Raw genomic sequence first — 15,158 nt, forward strand, 5'->3', positions numbered from 1 at the left:
AAAGGTTGGGAACCTTTCTCAGCCTCGAAACCACTTTCCCTTCCGGGCATTATTCCAGGAGCCACAGACTCATGGTGGGCAGGTCCTGAGAGAACAATTAATGTAAATTTTACCTTTGTGCAGTAGGCTAAACACCATGCATACACGCACGCACACACACACACACACACCATCCTCCTTTCAGACAAGCAAGAGGCCATTATCAGAGTTTCAAGGAACACTCCAGTCAGGCAAAAAGACTCATGGAAACTGATGAGGTGTGTGGCTTGGAGAAAGTTTTGAGGGTCAAGCACAGCGGTTCCCCAGGTCTGAAGTTCCCCCAACGCTATGTTCACACATGGCTCTTAACAGCACATGCACAATGAGAACCAGTGACATTTAATGCAGGATGATTCACTGAGGTAGAAGATAGAATAGAATAGAATAGAATAGAATAGAATAGAATAGAATAGAATAGAATAGAATAGAATAGGCAACTTGCTTGCTCAGAAAAAGCTGTTACAGTTTCTTCTCCCTTCCCCTCAGGGCAAGATGATCATAGAATCAAAGAACTTCGTGGTTGGAAGGGACCACACTTTCAGGGTGGTCATTTGAGAGACTCCAGGACTGTTGGGCTCATTTGACTTCATCTCTGAGGTCCATCCTTGGCCTCAACTCTGGCTCAGCCTCATGAAGAGTGAAGGCCTCAGACACCGTGAGGAACACCCACCCACACCATTCTTCCTCAGGAACATGACAGACCTTCAGATAGTACATGAGTATCTTGCTGTCCTTCATGCTCAGTGCCCACAATAATAAGGCTCTAATAATAAGGAGGATGGCCAATGAAATCTACCCACTTTGTTCTTCCCATAATCCAGTATAGAAAGATTGCCACTTTGCACTGTCCCCTTACATTTGAGGTCCTTGGCTTTTCTTCCATTGTTGCTTGGAGGAAGCAACTCAAGATGAACAAGGCTTTGGAAATGGGCATCTTAGCCTGGCTGTGCTTTAACACAGGTATGTCCCAAACGCAATGCAAACAAACCATTAGAGAGTAGCCTTTGCCAACCCAGTACTTTGGGCTACAGCTGCCAGCACCTGTGCTGGTCACGTGATAAGCAAAGGCTGTCCTAGAGCACAGGTCTTCCACTATGGGTCATGGCCTGACCCAATTTGGGTTGCAACAGGAGCAGTGCCACTTTGCAAATATATTATACAAAGTTAAGAAATGGGTCTTGTTTGGGTTAAAAGTGGGTACTGGGTCTGAAAAGGTTGCCTCTCAATTTTAAATTGAGATTTACATCTTGCTTGCATTGCTTCCCGGGTATTTAATGAAATTCTTACCTTTTGTTGTTGTTTATGCTGTGTTATCATTTATTGCTACTACTTTATGAGGCATCCAAAAAACGTCTCTCCATACCTTATTACATTCCTGAAGTAAGCATCAGCTGCAGTTGGGTTTTTCCTGGAGTTGTCTCATTTTCCATTCCACCCCGTTCTTTCTCTTTGAAGCCCACAACACCCTCTCAATGTTTCTGTTTTATTTCTGCACACTCGGAGGAAGAGGTGTCCCCTCTAACCTGACACTGATTTTTACCAGGGAAGCTTCCTGCAAACATTGACAGAGGTATGAACCAGTCACTATTGCCTCCTCACATGGAGCAAAGTAGATTTTTAAAGGGGGGGGGGATAAGACGATGGTGGTGATGATGATACTTCTCCATTGCTGTGCTCTAACATAAACTATTGTAGCAGAGTTCTTCATTGTTCTTCAGGTGACATTTTGGGTATCTTGGCTTTTTGCAAAGCCCACGAACATAGAGAAAAATAGGAATATATGACAATACAGAGGTATAAGTGATACAGAACTGCAGAAACAACAGGTCACAGGGTGACCAAAGGTTTGTGGGGGCTCTGATATGACGTTCGGGAGGGGGTCTTACTGACAATGCATCCTGACTGGCGGGGGGAGAGATCCATAAATTACCCCAATTCATCTCTTAGAGCTGACACATAGCTTGGTAAACACAGTTCTCAAGCAAGAAGCATAGTTTGTTTGCTCTTAAATGATGCATCTGTGCAGTGCTTTAAAAAAGGGTGAAATGGCTCTGGAACTCACCATGAAGTTGTTACAGTAAGTGTTACACTTTCAACCTTTTTTTGGGGGGGTGGGAGGTGCCGGCACTGAATATCCTTGAGTACCCCCAGGGAAAAACCCACTGCATCTATGTATCCTAGTAGGCTTCGTGTTGGTTTCAACATTCTTCCTGTGAGAAAAGGGAATGAGCCTATTTTATGATGGTGTGTTGACCATCTGATGTTTTTAGAAGCAGTCCTACTAAATTTTTTTAAAACCCCATAAAACTCCCCTGCTCATTTCTTCAAGGGAACTTTTTATTGTTGTTAATTCAATGCTTTAAAGTCTACTGGATTAATCACTGCAGCCCTAATGCACATTGATCCCTAGCTTGATGTGTTGCTTTTGAGACAGGCATGTCCATTTCCTATGTATCTTTAAATTTTCTGAATTTGTACATGACTCAGCACTCTCAGGATGACCTATATAATGCCTCGGATTCGGCCTCTAGTATCAGTTTTCTACACTCCTTAGTGAGTGCTGATCTTATGCTACTTGATGTACCTGTTAGGACCATTCATATGGTATGTATTTATTATTCATGATAGGTTATGTTTACAGGATTATATTTATATTGTATGTGAATATAATGGATTTTATTTTACATCATCGCTAGCTGATGAAGAATTACCATCGAAACAGTTTGTCATCTGGAAAAACTGTCTATGTTTTTGGATCATGCATTATCACACAGTTACAGGATTGTGACTGTTGAAGGCTTGTTTGCTTCTTTCAGTACCTATGGACTATATTGTCTAATTTTGTTCATGCAACAGTGCTGTATTTCTATTACATATTCTCTGTTTAAGAAATGCTACGCTTGGAGCTTCTATTATCACATGATTACAGGACTGGGACTACTGAAAGGTTTCTTTGCCTCTGTGATATTGATTGACTACCTTCTCTAATTTTGTTCATACAATATTGATTTTGCTAGTATATTATTAGCCACGTGTTGCCTGTTATTGCTTAAGTTTGTCTGTTTTTGCAACTCAGGGGATTTCCTTTGTTACATTTCCAATGTTGGCCATAGGGCAAATTCTCTGAGCGGCCAATTGCTTACTGTTTCCCCTTTGACTTCTTCTTGCCCAGCTGGAGCTATCACATGCATTGAATGTAAACGTGTTGCTGAAGATAACTCTTGCATGGTGCCTGAAACTCAGTGCAGTTCCCCATTACAGAACATCTGCTTCACTCGTCTCACTACCCAAGGTGAATCCAGAGAAGGCTGTTATTCTTAGAGAGCATAAAATACTCATTCTCTTTTTCTTCTCTGCCAATGAATTTTATTGATTTTCATTTTTAAAAAAAACAAATTAACATTAAATTTAATACATACTTTAAAAGTTGTCCCCACCCTTTTCCTATGGTGTTGTTAATCCCACCCTTCTATGCTGTATTACATTAGCTATTCCACAGTAATTTCATTACTATTATATTTTAGTTTCCATCTGCTGCTCAAAATTAAATCCTGACCACAATGCCATTTAACATATGATATTTCAAGATGCCCAAATAGGGAGTTTATTCTTCCAAGTCCATGTCATCCCTTGAGCTTTTCTTTCTTGTCATCTTTGCCATGCCCACAAAGATTTTAAAAATACTTCTTATGTTGCCATTGCTTCTTCTTTCATCCTACGTGTACGTGATGCCTGTATTCATTCTCTATGACATTCTGCTATGCAGACAGACAGCCCTTTCCTATATGTTTGGCAGTTGACGGGGCTCCTATGCTTTACACAGCTCCACAAGAATCTAAAATTCCCCAGATAATCAGCACCTGCTGTCAAATTTACAGGAAAGCTGTCAGGTCAAGTTTGCCAACCAGGGGCATAAGCTTGCCAACCAGGGGCAACCTGAGGCATAATGGGAAAGTACTGTCCCCCGTTACCCCCACTGCCACCCCGTAGTCACCCTGCCAAAGCCTCACTTACCAGGGTTACACAGTGGCGGCAGGGATGGGGGGTCACCCTGCAGGGTTCCCCCTCCCCCAAGGTTGGCTGCTTCACTCCAACCTATGGGCCCTGCTGCCAATCCTGCAATACTTTCCAATATTTCCTAGAGGATAACAGATACTGTTGTACTTACCCCAATTCTCTGAACCAAAAGAGGTTTGGGGTTTTTCTCAAGGACTTCCTGCAGGCAACCGGCTTTGTGCAGTACAATATCATACAATCACACATTTAACCTGTGCGATTTCAACCTTACCCCTGTTGAAGGCTGTCTGGCTGAAATAGTGCAAGTTAAATGCTCCACTTGAATCGCTGAATGCAAAAAGAGTTTTTAAGCTCTCCACCTTACTTGGGGGACAAGGATTGCTTGGTGCACAGGCTCTGGGAATGTTGGGAATGCCAATGCAATTCTGGGCTGCATCAATAGGAGTATAGCATCTAGATCAAGGGAAGTAATAGTGCCACTGTATTCTGCTCTGGTCAGACCTCACCTGGAGTACTGTGTCCAGTTCTGGGCACCACAGTTCAAGAAGGACATTGACAAACTGGAACGTGTCCAGAGGAGGGCAACCAAAATGGTCAAAGACCTGGAAACGATGCCTTATGAGGAACGGCTAAGGGAGCTGGGCATGTTTAGCCTGAAGAAGAGGAGGTTAAGGGGTGATATGATAGCCATGTTCAAATATATAAAAGGATGTCACATAGAGGAGGGAGAAAGGTTGTTTTCTGCTGCTCCAGAGAAGTGGACATGGAGCAATGGATCCAAACTACAAGAAAGAAGATTCCACCTAAACATTAGGAAGAACTTCCTGACAGTAAGAGCTGTTTGACAGTGGAATTTGCTGCCAAGGAGTGTGGTGGAGTATCCTTCTTTGGAGGTCTTTAAGCAGAGGCTTGACAACCATATGTCAGGAGTGCTCTGATGGTGTTTCCTGCTTGGCAGGGGGTTGGACTCGATGGCCCTTGTGGTCTCTTCCAACTCTATGATTCTATGATTCTATGATTCTATGATTCTGTGATTCTCTGTCCCCTCCACCTGCTAGTCATTGTGCAGTTCCAAGGGTCTGAGTAAATATGGTTTTTGTGACTACTCAGAACCCTTGGAACCGAGTCCCATGTACGATGTGATCATACTGCATTATACAAGTTGGGCACAGATGGAGACTCAAAGCTTTAAGCACTCCAAAAACATGCCCCAGATCTGCCAGAGTTCTTCTTAGCTCCCTAATTTCCAGGTTGCAACTAACCAAGCTGTTTTGTTCCAAAATTCACCATGAATGAGCACATTCCAGGGTGGTTGGGTGGGCCAAGCCCACTCCTAGAAACTCTATGGCCATTTCCTTAGTCACGTAGAGGCCAGTCACTCTAGGACAGTGTTTCTCAACCTGTGGGTCCCCAGATGTTAGTGGACTACAACTCCCATCATTCCTAGCCAGCATGACCAGTGGTCATGGATGATGGGAATTGTTGTCCAACAACATCTGGGGACCCACAGGTTGAGAACCACTGCTCTTGGGGGATCAGTGCAAATCACCCCACAAAAGGAAAAGCTGGACTCTTTGACAAGCCATCAAAGCAATCACAAGCAGTCCTAGTGTTTTGGCCAGTGTAGCATACTTAATTCCTACAGTCAAGAGACTGGAAAGGACTTGGTGGTCATCCAGCTCAACCCTTAATCTCATTACAATGGTTTGGTTTGCATGCTCATTAAGCAACAGCTCTATAATGACTTGGAGCATACCAAATGAGTAGCACACTCATTTGGTTGTTTGGCCCCATCCCCTGCCCCCTTTGCACCTCCAATGGGAGACATTTGTATGAATGAACTGTGTTCTTTCAAACGTAGTGATGAAATGACACCCATCTTGGTGTCAGGATAGGTAAGAGTAAACAGGAACCAGTTCGAAACATGCTTCTACACCCAGGTCATCTAAATGCATCTTCAGCCTCTACTGACACACAAAGAGAGCCAATAGATTTTAAAAGAATTTCGGTGTTATAGTGTACTAAACACGACACCAGAATTTGTACAACTCTTGCTCCCTCCTTCAAAAAAATCAAACTAAAAATAACTGGTAAAGTGGTGTTCTGCAAATGGGTGAAGTTTCTTAAATGCTAAACATGCTATCCCTTTCCAGATGGTGTCTCACCGATTGTGGACCGGGGTTGCAGTTATCTGTGCCATAGTATAAAGAGACCAAGAGAGAACTATCAAGAAACTATGCGGTGCTGTATGAGAGATCTTTGCAACACCCACAGCTACTGGACCAACCATTAATACAGTATAAAAAGGAAAAAGAATACTGACCAGGGACAGATTTGTTAAATTCTCAGAACTTCTGGCTTTTGAACTGGTCTGTTAGTAAAATGCAGCAATTGAGAAACACAATATTCTTACAGGGTTTTTCCCCCTCAGCCAGTTGCATCATGAAAACCATGTAAATGTTTTCCAATGCCTTGCTACAGTGCAAATCACGGGAGGCTCCCCCACAGATTAAATTATTTGCTACATGCTGACAAGGATAGGGGAGAAATTTGATTCACATTGCATTTAATGGGGAAACAATGTAATTCACACTTTCTAAAAGGAGAAAGTTTTATACTATCCGAAGAGAAACCAGAGTATATTCACACACTTTCTAAAACAACACATGAACTGTAACACAGCCTTCCTCCATAAAAAATCACACTTCTCTGAATTTGGCAAAGCAGTTATCCAGCTAAGTAATTTGCACAAACATGCATATAATAAACTAAAATGTGCATTGAAATGCATGTGATAGTGAAAAAAGCACACAAAATGCATTTGATTAGGGAGCAATACTTTGCAAAAAATGTATATACAGTGGTACCTTGGAAGTTGAACAGAATCCATTCCAGAAGTCCATTTGACTTCTAAAACATTCGGAAACCAAGGCGCAACTTCCAATTGGCTGCAGGAAGCTCCTGTAGCCAATCGGAAGCTGCGCCAGACGTTTGGGTTTCGAAGAACGTTCACAAACCAGAACACTCAATTCTGGGTTTGCGGCGTTCAGGAACCAAAATGTTCGACTCGGCTTTTGCAATGCCTTAAGGAGGAGTGAAAGGGATGCAGGTGGCACTTTGGTCTAAACCACAGAGCCTAGGGCTTGCTGATCAGTAGGTCTGCAGTTCAAATCCCCATGACAGGGTAAACTCCCATTGCTCGGTCCCTGCTCCTGCCAACCTAGCAGTTCGAAAGCACATCATAGTGCAAGTAGATAAATAGGTACCACTCCGGTGGGAAGGTAAATGGCGTTTCCGTGCGCTGCTCTGTTTTGCCAGAAGCAGCTTAGTCATGCTGGCCACATGACCCGGAAGCTGTACGCCGGCTCCCTTGACCAATAAAGCGAGATGAGCACTGCAACCCCAGAGTTGTCCGTGACAGGACCTAACGGTCAGGGGTCCCTTTACCTTTAAGGAGGAGCGAAAGGGGAGGGGCAGACACACAAGGTTCTGGCGTAGATCCTACTGGAAGCAGAACTTGGATTAAGATTAGGGTATCTATTGTTGCTTGGAGGAGTATGAAGCTCAGCTCAGAATGTTTGTTTTGAAATAAAAACTATATTGAACTGAAGGGAGTCTGCTTGTTGCTGGGAAGCTGGTTAGTCACCAGGGATCTTCTTTACAGATGATGGTGATGGTGGTGATGATGATGACGATGGTGATGATAATTTATTATTTATATGCCTCCCATATGGTTCCCCATGCACTCTGGGCGGCTTCCAACAAATTAAAAACATAAAGCACAGTAAAAAACCAAACATTAAAAACTTCCCTGCTCTTTAGCAATAAATCAGAGCACAGCTTCATCTGGAGAAAACCTGATTGACATTTGCTCCAATTCAGTACTAAAGATCATGGTGACAAGGCATGGTGACAAGGCACTGACACACAAACATAGTCACCACCAAAGGCAGTGGTATATCATAGATTGTTGGCGGCCGGGACAGGGCAAATGTTGTTCCCCTTTAGTGGACTGGTCAGTTTGGCGGCACTGGGCTGGCGCCAAGGAAATTGCCTCTGCAGCTTCCTCATGTGCTGGTGCCCAGTGGAGGAAAGACATGGTGGTGCTGGTGCCACTGGTGCCCTCGGATGGTGTGGCACCGTCCCCCTCGCTCCCCATCCCCAGGGGGTGGGGCACATGCAGGTGTCCCTTCACTGGCCATGAGGAGAAGGAGATGGTGGCACCACCCACCTCTAAGGGCCTGGCCTGGGTGCGGCTTGTGTCCTGCAGATCTGGCCTCTCTGCAGGAGCCTGCCATGGGGCGCCTTGTTGCATCCCCTCAAAATTGTGTGCCAGGGGCCAAGTTGGAAAAGAGGCCTGAGCTTTGACCTAATCCAAACCTAACCAGCTCAGAGAAACTCCTTTGATAAGAGGAGTGAGGAAGAAGGAAGAGTTTGAAGAAGGGGCACCTTTTACAGGAAACCCCTCCCCTGAGCCTACTAGCTAATAAAGACCATGTGACAGGAGTCCGTCCCTCCCTCCTGGGAGGAATTCTTGAAAAGCTGCCTCCTGCATTGGGATGGAAGAAGAACATCTTCCACAGGAAAGGTTGGGTCAAGATGAGAAATAGCCAAGCAATAGGATTCTTAGTCCTGTTCTGCTGTGTTACAGGTAAGCCACAGAGGATTCATAGAATTGTACAGTTGGAAGGGACACCGATGATCATCTAGCCCAAGGCAAGAACAAAACCCCTTTCTAGGGGAGCTGTCAGGACAAAAGTCTCTGAGAGAAAAACTTGATTTATTAGACCATTCATTCTTGAGAAATAAGTGAAACTGTCAGAATTAAAGGTGCAAATAGTTGCATTAAAAAGTGATCTGTTGTTATTGTTTTGAAAAGTCATCACGACTCCTGGCTGTACATTTAGGCAGCTTTTAAGCAAGAAGCATAGTTGCTTTGTTCTCAGGTGGTGTATGCATTGTAGTCTTGCCTTAGAATAGACATCCTTCCTGTGAGAGAGAAAAGAGAGTGTACCTCTTTTAGGATGTTGCTTGCCATCTGAAGTTTTTAGAAGCAGTCACACTCATTTTAAAAACACACAAAACTCTTCTGCACATCTTATTGAGGGAGCTCACCCTGCCATTGATCTAGTTGGATGGTTTGCTTTTCAAACTTTATATGGCCATGGCCTATTCTGACTGTTCTCCTCTCTATCTGGTCCAGCTCGAAATTTTAGATGCCTCGAATGTCCAAATGTTTCAAGTAGCAACGGATGTATGGTTCCTGAAAAGCAATGCACCACTGGACCTTGGGAATTTTGCTTTACTCGTCAACTTAATGGACGTAAGTTCAGGGGGCAAGTGTTACTCTTCCAGAGCACAACATAACCTTTATGACTGCTGTCAAGGCAGGAAGCCCATATCTCTAGGAATGTCAGACATCTGGTGACAGGGCTCCTGGGTGTTTGACAGCTGTATCAGATTTTTAAAAATTGCCAGGTAATGTGTGCACATTACTGCATCCATGTGCCATGATAAAACACAACTGATATGAGATTGTGAAATGCATTCTTATATTTTATAGGAAATCTGCAAAGGCAATTCCGGCAATCCTACATACTTCCCAACATTTGTCAGATAGATTTCCTTTCCTTGACTTTCATTAAGCATAGGCTTTGCATAATCATGCAGAATATGCGGAATTATAGTTTCGGACGCAATCACACACCCTGTGCATGCCATAGGTCAAGGCTTTTGTGAGTTGGTGGTAAAATGACAGCTACCAGGTGGAAGACAGAAAGTTATAAACCGAGGTCATTGAAAAGCATGCTGGCTAAATCTGCCATGCCACCTCACTCAGCTAAACCTCTGCTGATGAACAGAAATGGTCAACGAATTTGAAAAAGATTTTTAAGGCTACATTCCAATAAGCCTGAAATAACCTTTGTTTCCCTTTCTGCTCCCACCCCCTAAGGAGCGGGAAGGAATGTATCCTCTGCAAATGGCTGAATTTTCCTAAATGTAAAAATTGTGGTTTTCCCCCCTTTAAAGCAGGTTTTGTACATGTGGACCGGGGTTGCACTAACAAGTGCATCAGCTTTGTACATAAGGGGAAAAAGATGTCGCAGACTTCGCTGTGTTGTGTGAACGATCTTTGCAACAATCACAACTTCTGGACTAACCAATAATGAATGACTGTTTCTTGAGAATCGGTTGGTGGAACCAGGTGGACTTTCACCCCCTCTGGCTTTTGAACAGTTCTGTTAATAAATTGTGCCACACGACAGATAGTCCTCTTGCTATTCTTTGTCATGTGCTGGTGTTGTTGTCAAAAACATTTGGTGGGCATCAGGTTGAGGACAGCTCTTATGACTAATTGGGCCATATAATGGCAACCACTGAAACTTTGTTGATTGTCTCACTACGGAACTGATATTTATTACAGTGGTACCTCAGGTTACATACGCTTCAGGTTACAGACTCCGCTAACCCAGAAATAGTACCCCAGGTTAAGAATTTTGTTTCAGGATGAGAACAGAAATCATGCTCTGGTGGCGCGGCGGCAGCAGGAGGCCCCATTAGTGGTGCTTCAGGTTAAGAACAGTTTCAGGTTAAGAACGGACCTCCGGAACGAATTAAGTACTTAACCTGAGGTACCACTGTATTTCTTTATATCTTGCCCTTTGTCAAAGGAGCTCTGGGAGGCGAACATGGTTCTCATTTTCTTCTGTGAGGAAGGTTAGACTGAGAGGTAGTAAATGGCCTGTACAGTGGTGCCCCGCAAGACGAAATTAATTCGTTCCGCAATTTTTGTCGTCTAGCGAATTTTTCGTCTTGCGAAGCACGAAATCCCATAGGAATGCATTGAAAATCAATTAATGCGTTCCTATGGTCAAAAAAGGTCTAAACAAAGCCAAATTTGGTACAACAACAGTTTATTAACTGCTCTTTAAAGTCACACATACTGTAAAGAGCAGTTCAAAAACTGAAGGGAAAATAAATTAACTTTATAAACAAAACATGTATTTGTTTTTAGACGTCGCGAGCCGTTTTCGTCTTGCGAAGCAAGCCCATAGGGGAAATTCGTCTTGCGAGGCAAATCGAAAACGGAAAAACCTTTCGTCTAGCGAGTTTTTTGTCTTGCGAGGCATTCGTCTTGCGAGGTACCACTGTATTAACCTAGCGAGTATCATTGCATACCCTCCAACATTTCTTCACTGAATATAGGGATGTTCTGTTCCATAACAATAATTTTACCATTTATACCCCACACATCTTACTGGGTTGCCCCAGCCACTCTGGGCAGCTTCCAACATATATAAAAACACAATAAAACATGGAACATTTTTGAAAAAAACCTTCCCTATACAGGATTACCTTCAGACGGCTCTGGGGTCAGATAACTTCATACCCTCCAACATTTCTCCATTGAAAAAAGGGACATCCTAAGGAAAAGTGGGACATTTCGGGCTTCAAATCCAAAACTGTGAAGGCTTCTCTAAATCAGGGAAATCCCTGGAAAATACACTTTGAGAGTCTGTCATTGCTGAATGGGTATTAAGAACCTAATATATGGTGGCTTGGTCCAACATTATAAGCACTGTGCTACTCAAGTTGATGTGAGTGTTGGGAGTTGTTAAGAGACCAATATTATTAATAATAAGAATTTTATTATTTCTTCCCCAGCCCTTCTGACTGGGTTTCCCCAGCCACTCTGGGTGGCTTCCAACATATACAGAAACATAATAAAAAGGACCCCTGGATGGTTAAGTTCAGTCAAAGGCAACTATGGGGTTGTTGCGCTCATCTCGCTTTCAGGCTGAGGGAGCTGGCGTTTGTCCACAGACAGCTTTCCGAGTCATGTGGCAAACATGACTAAACCGCTTCTGGAGCAACGGGAGACCGTGACGGAAACCAGAGTGCACGGAAACACTGTTTACTTTCTTGCCACAGCAATACCTGTTTATCTACTTGCACTGGCATGTTTTCCAACTGCTAGGTTGGCAGAAGCTGGGACAGAGCGATGGGAGCTCATTCCATTAAGGGGATTCGAACCACCAACCTGCCTATCAGCAAGCCCAAGAGGCTCAGTGGTTTAGACCACAATGCCACCTGCGTCCCCATAATAAAACATCAAACATACATATTAACCTCGCTCAGCTAAAATTCCCAGAGTTTCCTTGGAGAGGGATGGATTGTTAAACCACTCTGGGAAGTAAAGCCCTGTGAGTGGTATACAAACTCTTAAGTGCCTTTAAGAAACGACAGTCCCAATTGTTCTTCTAGGAAAGTCTTGACTGGTAAAAGGGTGCAGATGAGTCCTTGGCCTGATTCAGTGACAGCAAATGCTTGATTGCCACAGTGTGTACTAATAGCTAATCTGATACCTCTGCAGATGTAATGGCATTGCGTTTCCAAATGTGTGCTTGTCATGGGGACAAACACTTGTTTTTATACCTATTTTTATTGCTTCGCATAGCAGTGGTGGGTGTCAAAAGAGGCTATGATAGCTGAAGTTCCCACTCTTTTACATTATGGGTTGAAAGCCAATGCAGGGCAAATGGCCTCGCCTACATCATTCTTCCCCAACCACACAACACACCTGCCAAAAGCACATGAGTGTCTACCTGTTTTTCATTCCCTTCATCGACTGTGCATGCAAAATGAAATCTGTCCAGACTGGGGTTTTCTGGGGTTGTTGTTGTTGTTTAACAGAATCATTTATAGGAAGCTCTTTATTTCCCCATACCTGCTTATATTTGACTTTGAGACCCTCTGCTTCTCTCCACATGGTCTCTTGGAAGAAGTAACGGAAGATGAGCAGAGTTCTGGCAATAGGTTTCATAGCTGTGCTGTACTTTGATACAGGTACAAATCCCTGGGGCAAGAGGGAGGGAGGACCCATAGTTCTGTGGTAGAGCATCTGCTTGGCATGCAGAAGGTCTCAGGGTCAATTCCTGGCATTTCCAGGTATGGCTGAGAGACACCCTACCCTGAATTTCTCGAAAACTGCTGTCAATCAGTATTGGCAGTACTGAGCTAGTTAGACTTGTTACAATGCAGGTGTGTATGTGTTTTCATATACAATACAGTGGTACCTCGGGTTAAGAACTTAATTCCTTCTGGAGGTCTGTTCTTAACCTGAAACTGTTCTTAACCTGAGGTACCACTTTAGCTAATAGGGCCTCCTGCTGCCGCCGCACCGCCAGAGCACGATTTCTGTTCTCATCCTGAAGCAAAGTTCTTAACCCGAGGTACTATTTCTGGGTAAGCGGAGTCTGTAACCTGAAGCATCTGTAACCTGAAGCATCTGTAACCTGAGGTACCACTGTAATAGCAAAACATTTTAGAAGGGATTATTAGGTTGGAATTCACTTAGTTAACTTTGATCACTCCATCATCCAGACTGGAAAAGAGCAGAAGAGAAAGCTGTGAATGAGATGCATTGTTAAATTAAAGGGGGGGAAATAATAGCTTTATTAGATATGGAGTGATTTCTTTTGAGAAATGGTCACTATTACTTGCCCTCACACATGTGGAATTTTTAACACAGCCCTCCAACCAAATAATCTATACAAAAATGCATACATTAGTGGAAAGTGTGGCTATAAATGCATATGTTGTTGTTGTTGTTGTTGTTGTTGTTGTTGTTCATTCCATTTATATACTTCCCTCTATCAGAAGATTCCAGGCCAATGTACAACATTAAAAACACATTACGGAACATCAGTGATAAAAAACATAATACAAAACATACTGACAGACAGCCCAGTAATAAAATAGTCATCATAATAACAGTTCCCTCCCTGACACTTTCTCAGGCCATAGATTATTTGATAGCCATGGTCCTGGGTAGAGACTTCATGACAAAAATGTATTATATTGGAGAAAATTGAGGGCAATTGTGTATATTAAGAGGAATTCACACTAAAACACTTCTGCCTTGTAATGGCTAAAAAATAAATAAATCTCAATCTGTTGGGGAAATGTAGGGTTGCCATGTTTCAAAAATCCGGACACAAAAGTAGTTGGCTCTGTCAGGGACATTTTGGACCTATGGCAATCCCTTCCTGCCTAGCTGTCAGATTTTGAAAGGAGCTACATTCTGTTGATTCACGCCCCTCCCCCCATCTGTATGCTGAAATCCTACAGAAATTACGCTGTCCCCACTTTTTCTGTGTTGGGTGGGTGGGTTGGAACCATTTCTTTAGAAGGGAATGCCTTCTACCTTGAGAATTAGGGAAGCTTTTAATATTTGATGAATCATTGTATTTTAATATTCTGCTGGAAGCCAGATATTATATTATTATAATTACAGTGGTGCCTCGCAAGACGAAATTAATTCGTTCCATGAATTTTTTCATCTAGCGAATTTTTCGTCTTGCGAAGCACAAAATCCCATAGGAATGCATTGAAAATCAATTAATGCGTTCCTATGGTCAAAAAAAGTCCAAACAAAGCCAAATTTGGTACAACAAGAGTTTATTAAGTGCTCTTTAAAGTCACACATACTGTAAAGAGCATTTCAAAATTCAAACCCAGAATTTTTTTTAAAAAAAGCAGAGTGGCCCAATGGTCACAGAAAATCATAAAAATGCAGGGGGAAAAACACAAGCTTCCAGATTCTTGCAAACCCCTCCCAACTGTTCCCCCAGCCACCCAGCACACAGAAATTCAAATCCAGAATTTTTTTTAAAAAACAGCAAAGTGGCCCAATGGTCACAGAAAATCATAAAAATGCAGAAAAAAAAACAAGCTTCCAGATTCTTGCAAACCCCTCCCCAACACCAAGTCCTTGAATTCCAAACACCCCAACCCAAAATCCAACCCCCCCCAAAAAAGTTTTAAAAGCTTAACTTACCAAATGGCTGCAAAAGAAGTTTTGGAAAAGCTTCAAAAATCACCAAAGTCTTTAAAAACCTCAAAAAAGGCTACATGTACACTGCGTTCTATGAGTTGCTCCTCAAAGTAAGTCGCAACTGTATTAATGGTGTTAAGAAAAAGGAAACAAACTTGCAAGACGTTTTCGCCTTGCGAAGCAAGCCCATAGGGAAATTCGTCTTGCGAAGCAGCTCAAAAAACGGAAAACCCTTTCGTCTAGCGAGTTTTCCGTCTTGCGAGGC

At 43.0% G+C, this 15,158-nt stretch overlaps 1 protein-coding gene and 1 long non-coding RNA gene across 2 annotated transcripts; both read left to right on the forward strand.

Moving 5' to 3' along the window:
* The first annotated feature begins 845 nt into the window (after positions 1–845).
* LOC309357395 (toxin 3FTx-Lei1-like) lies at positions 846–6,430 on the forward strand. Its single transcript, XM_081889528.1, has 3 exons — positions 846–999; positions 3,212–3,331; positions 6,210–6,430. The coding sequence occupies exons 1-3, from the start codon at positions 948–950 to the stop codon at positions 6,347–6,349; spliced, it is 312 nt and encodes a 103-aa protein (XP_081745654.1). The 5' UTR covers positions 846–947; the 3' UTR covers positions 6,350–6,430.
* Positions 6,431–8,610: 2,180 nt separating this feature from the next.
* Positions 8,611–10,308, forward strand: LOC309357401. Its single transcript, XR_014163114.1, has 3 exons — positions 8,611–8,707; positions 9,260–9,379; positions 10,087–10,308. It is a non-coding gene; the product is annotated as an uncharacterized lncRNA (long non-coding RNA).
* The last annotated feature ends 4,850 nt before the right edge of the window (positions 10,309–15,158 follow it).

Source organism: Podarcis melisellensis (genome assembly GCF_964234715.1).
Source record: "Podarcis melisellensis genome assembly, chromosome: 15".
Lineage (NCBI taxonomy): Eukaryota > Metazoa > Chordata > Lepidosauria > Squamata > Lacertidae > Podarcis > Podarcis melisellensis.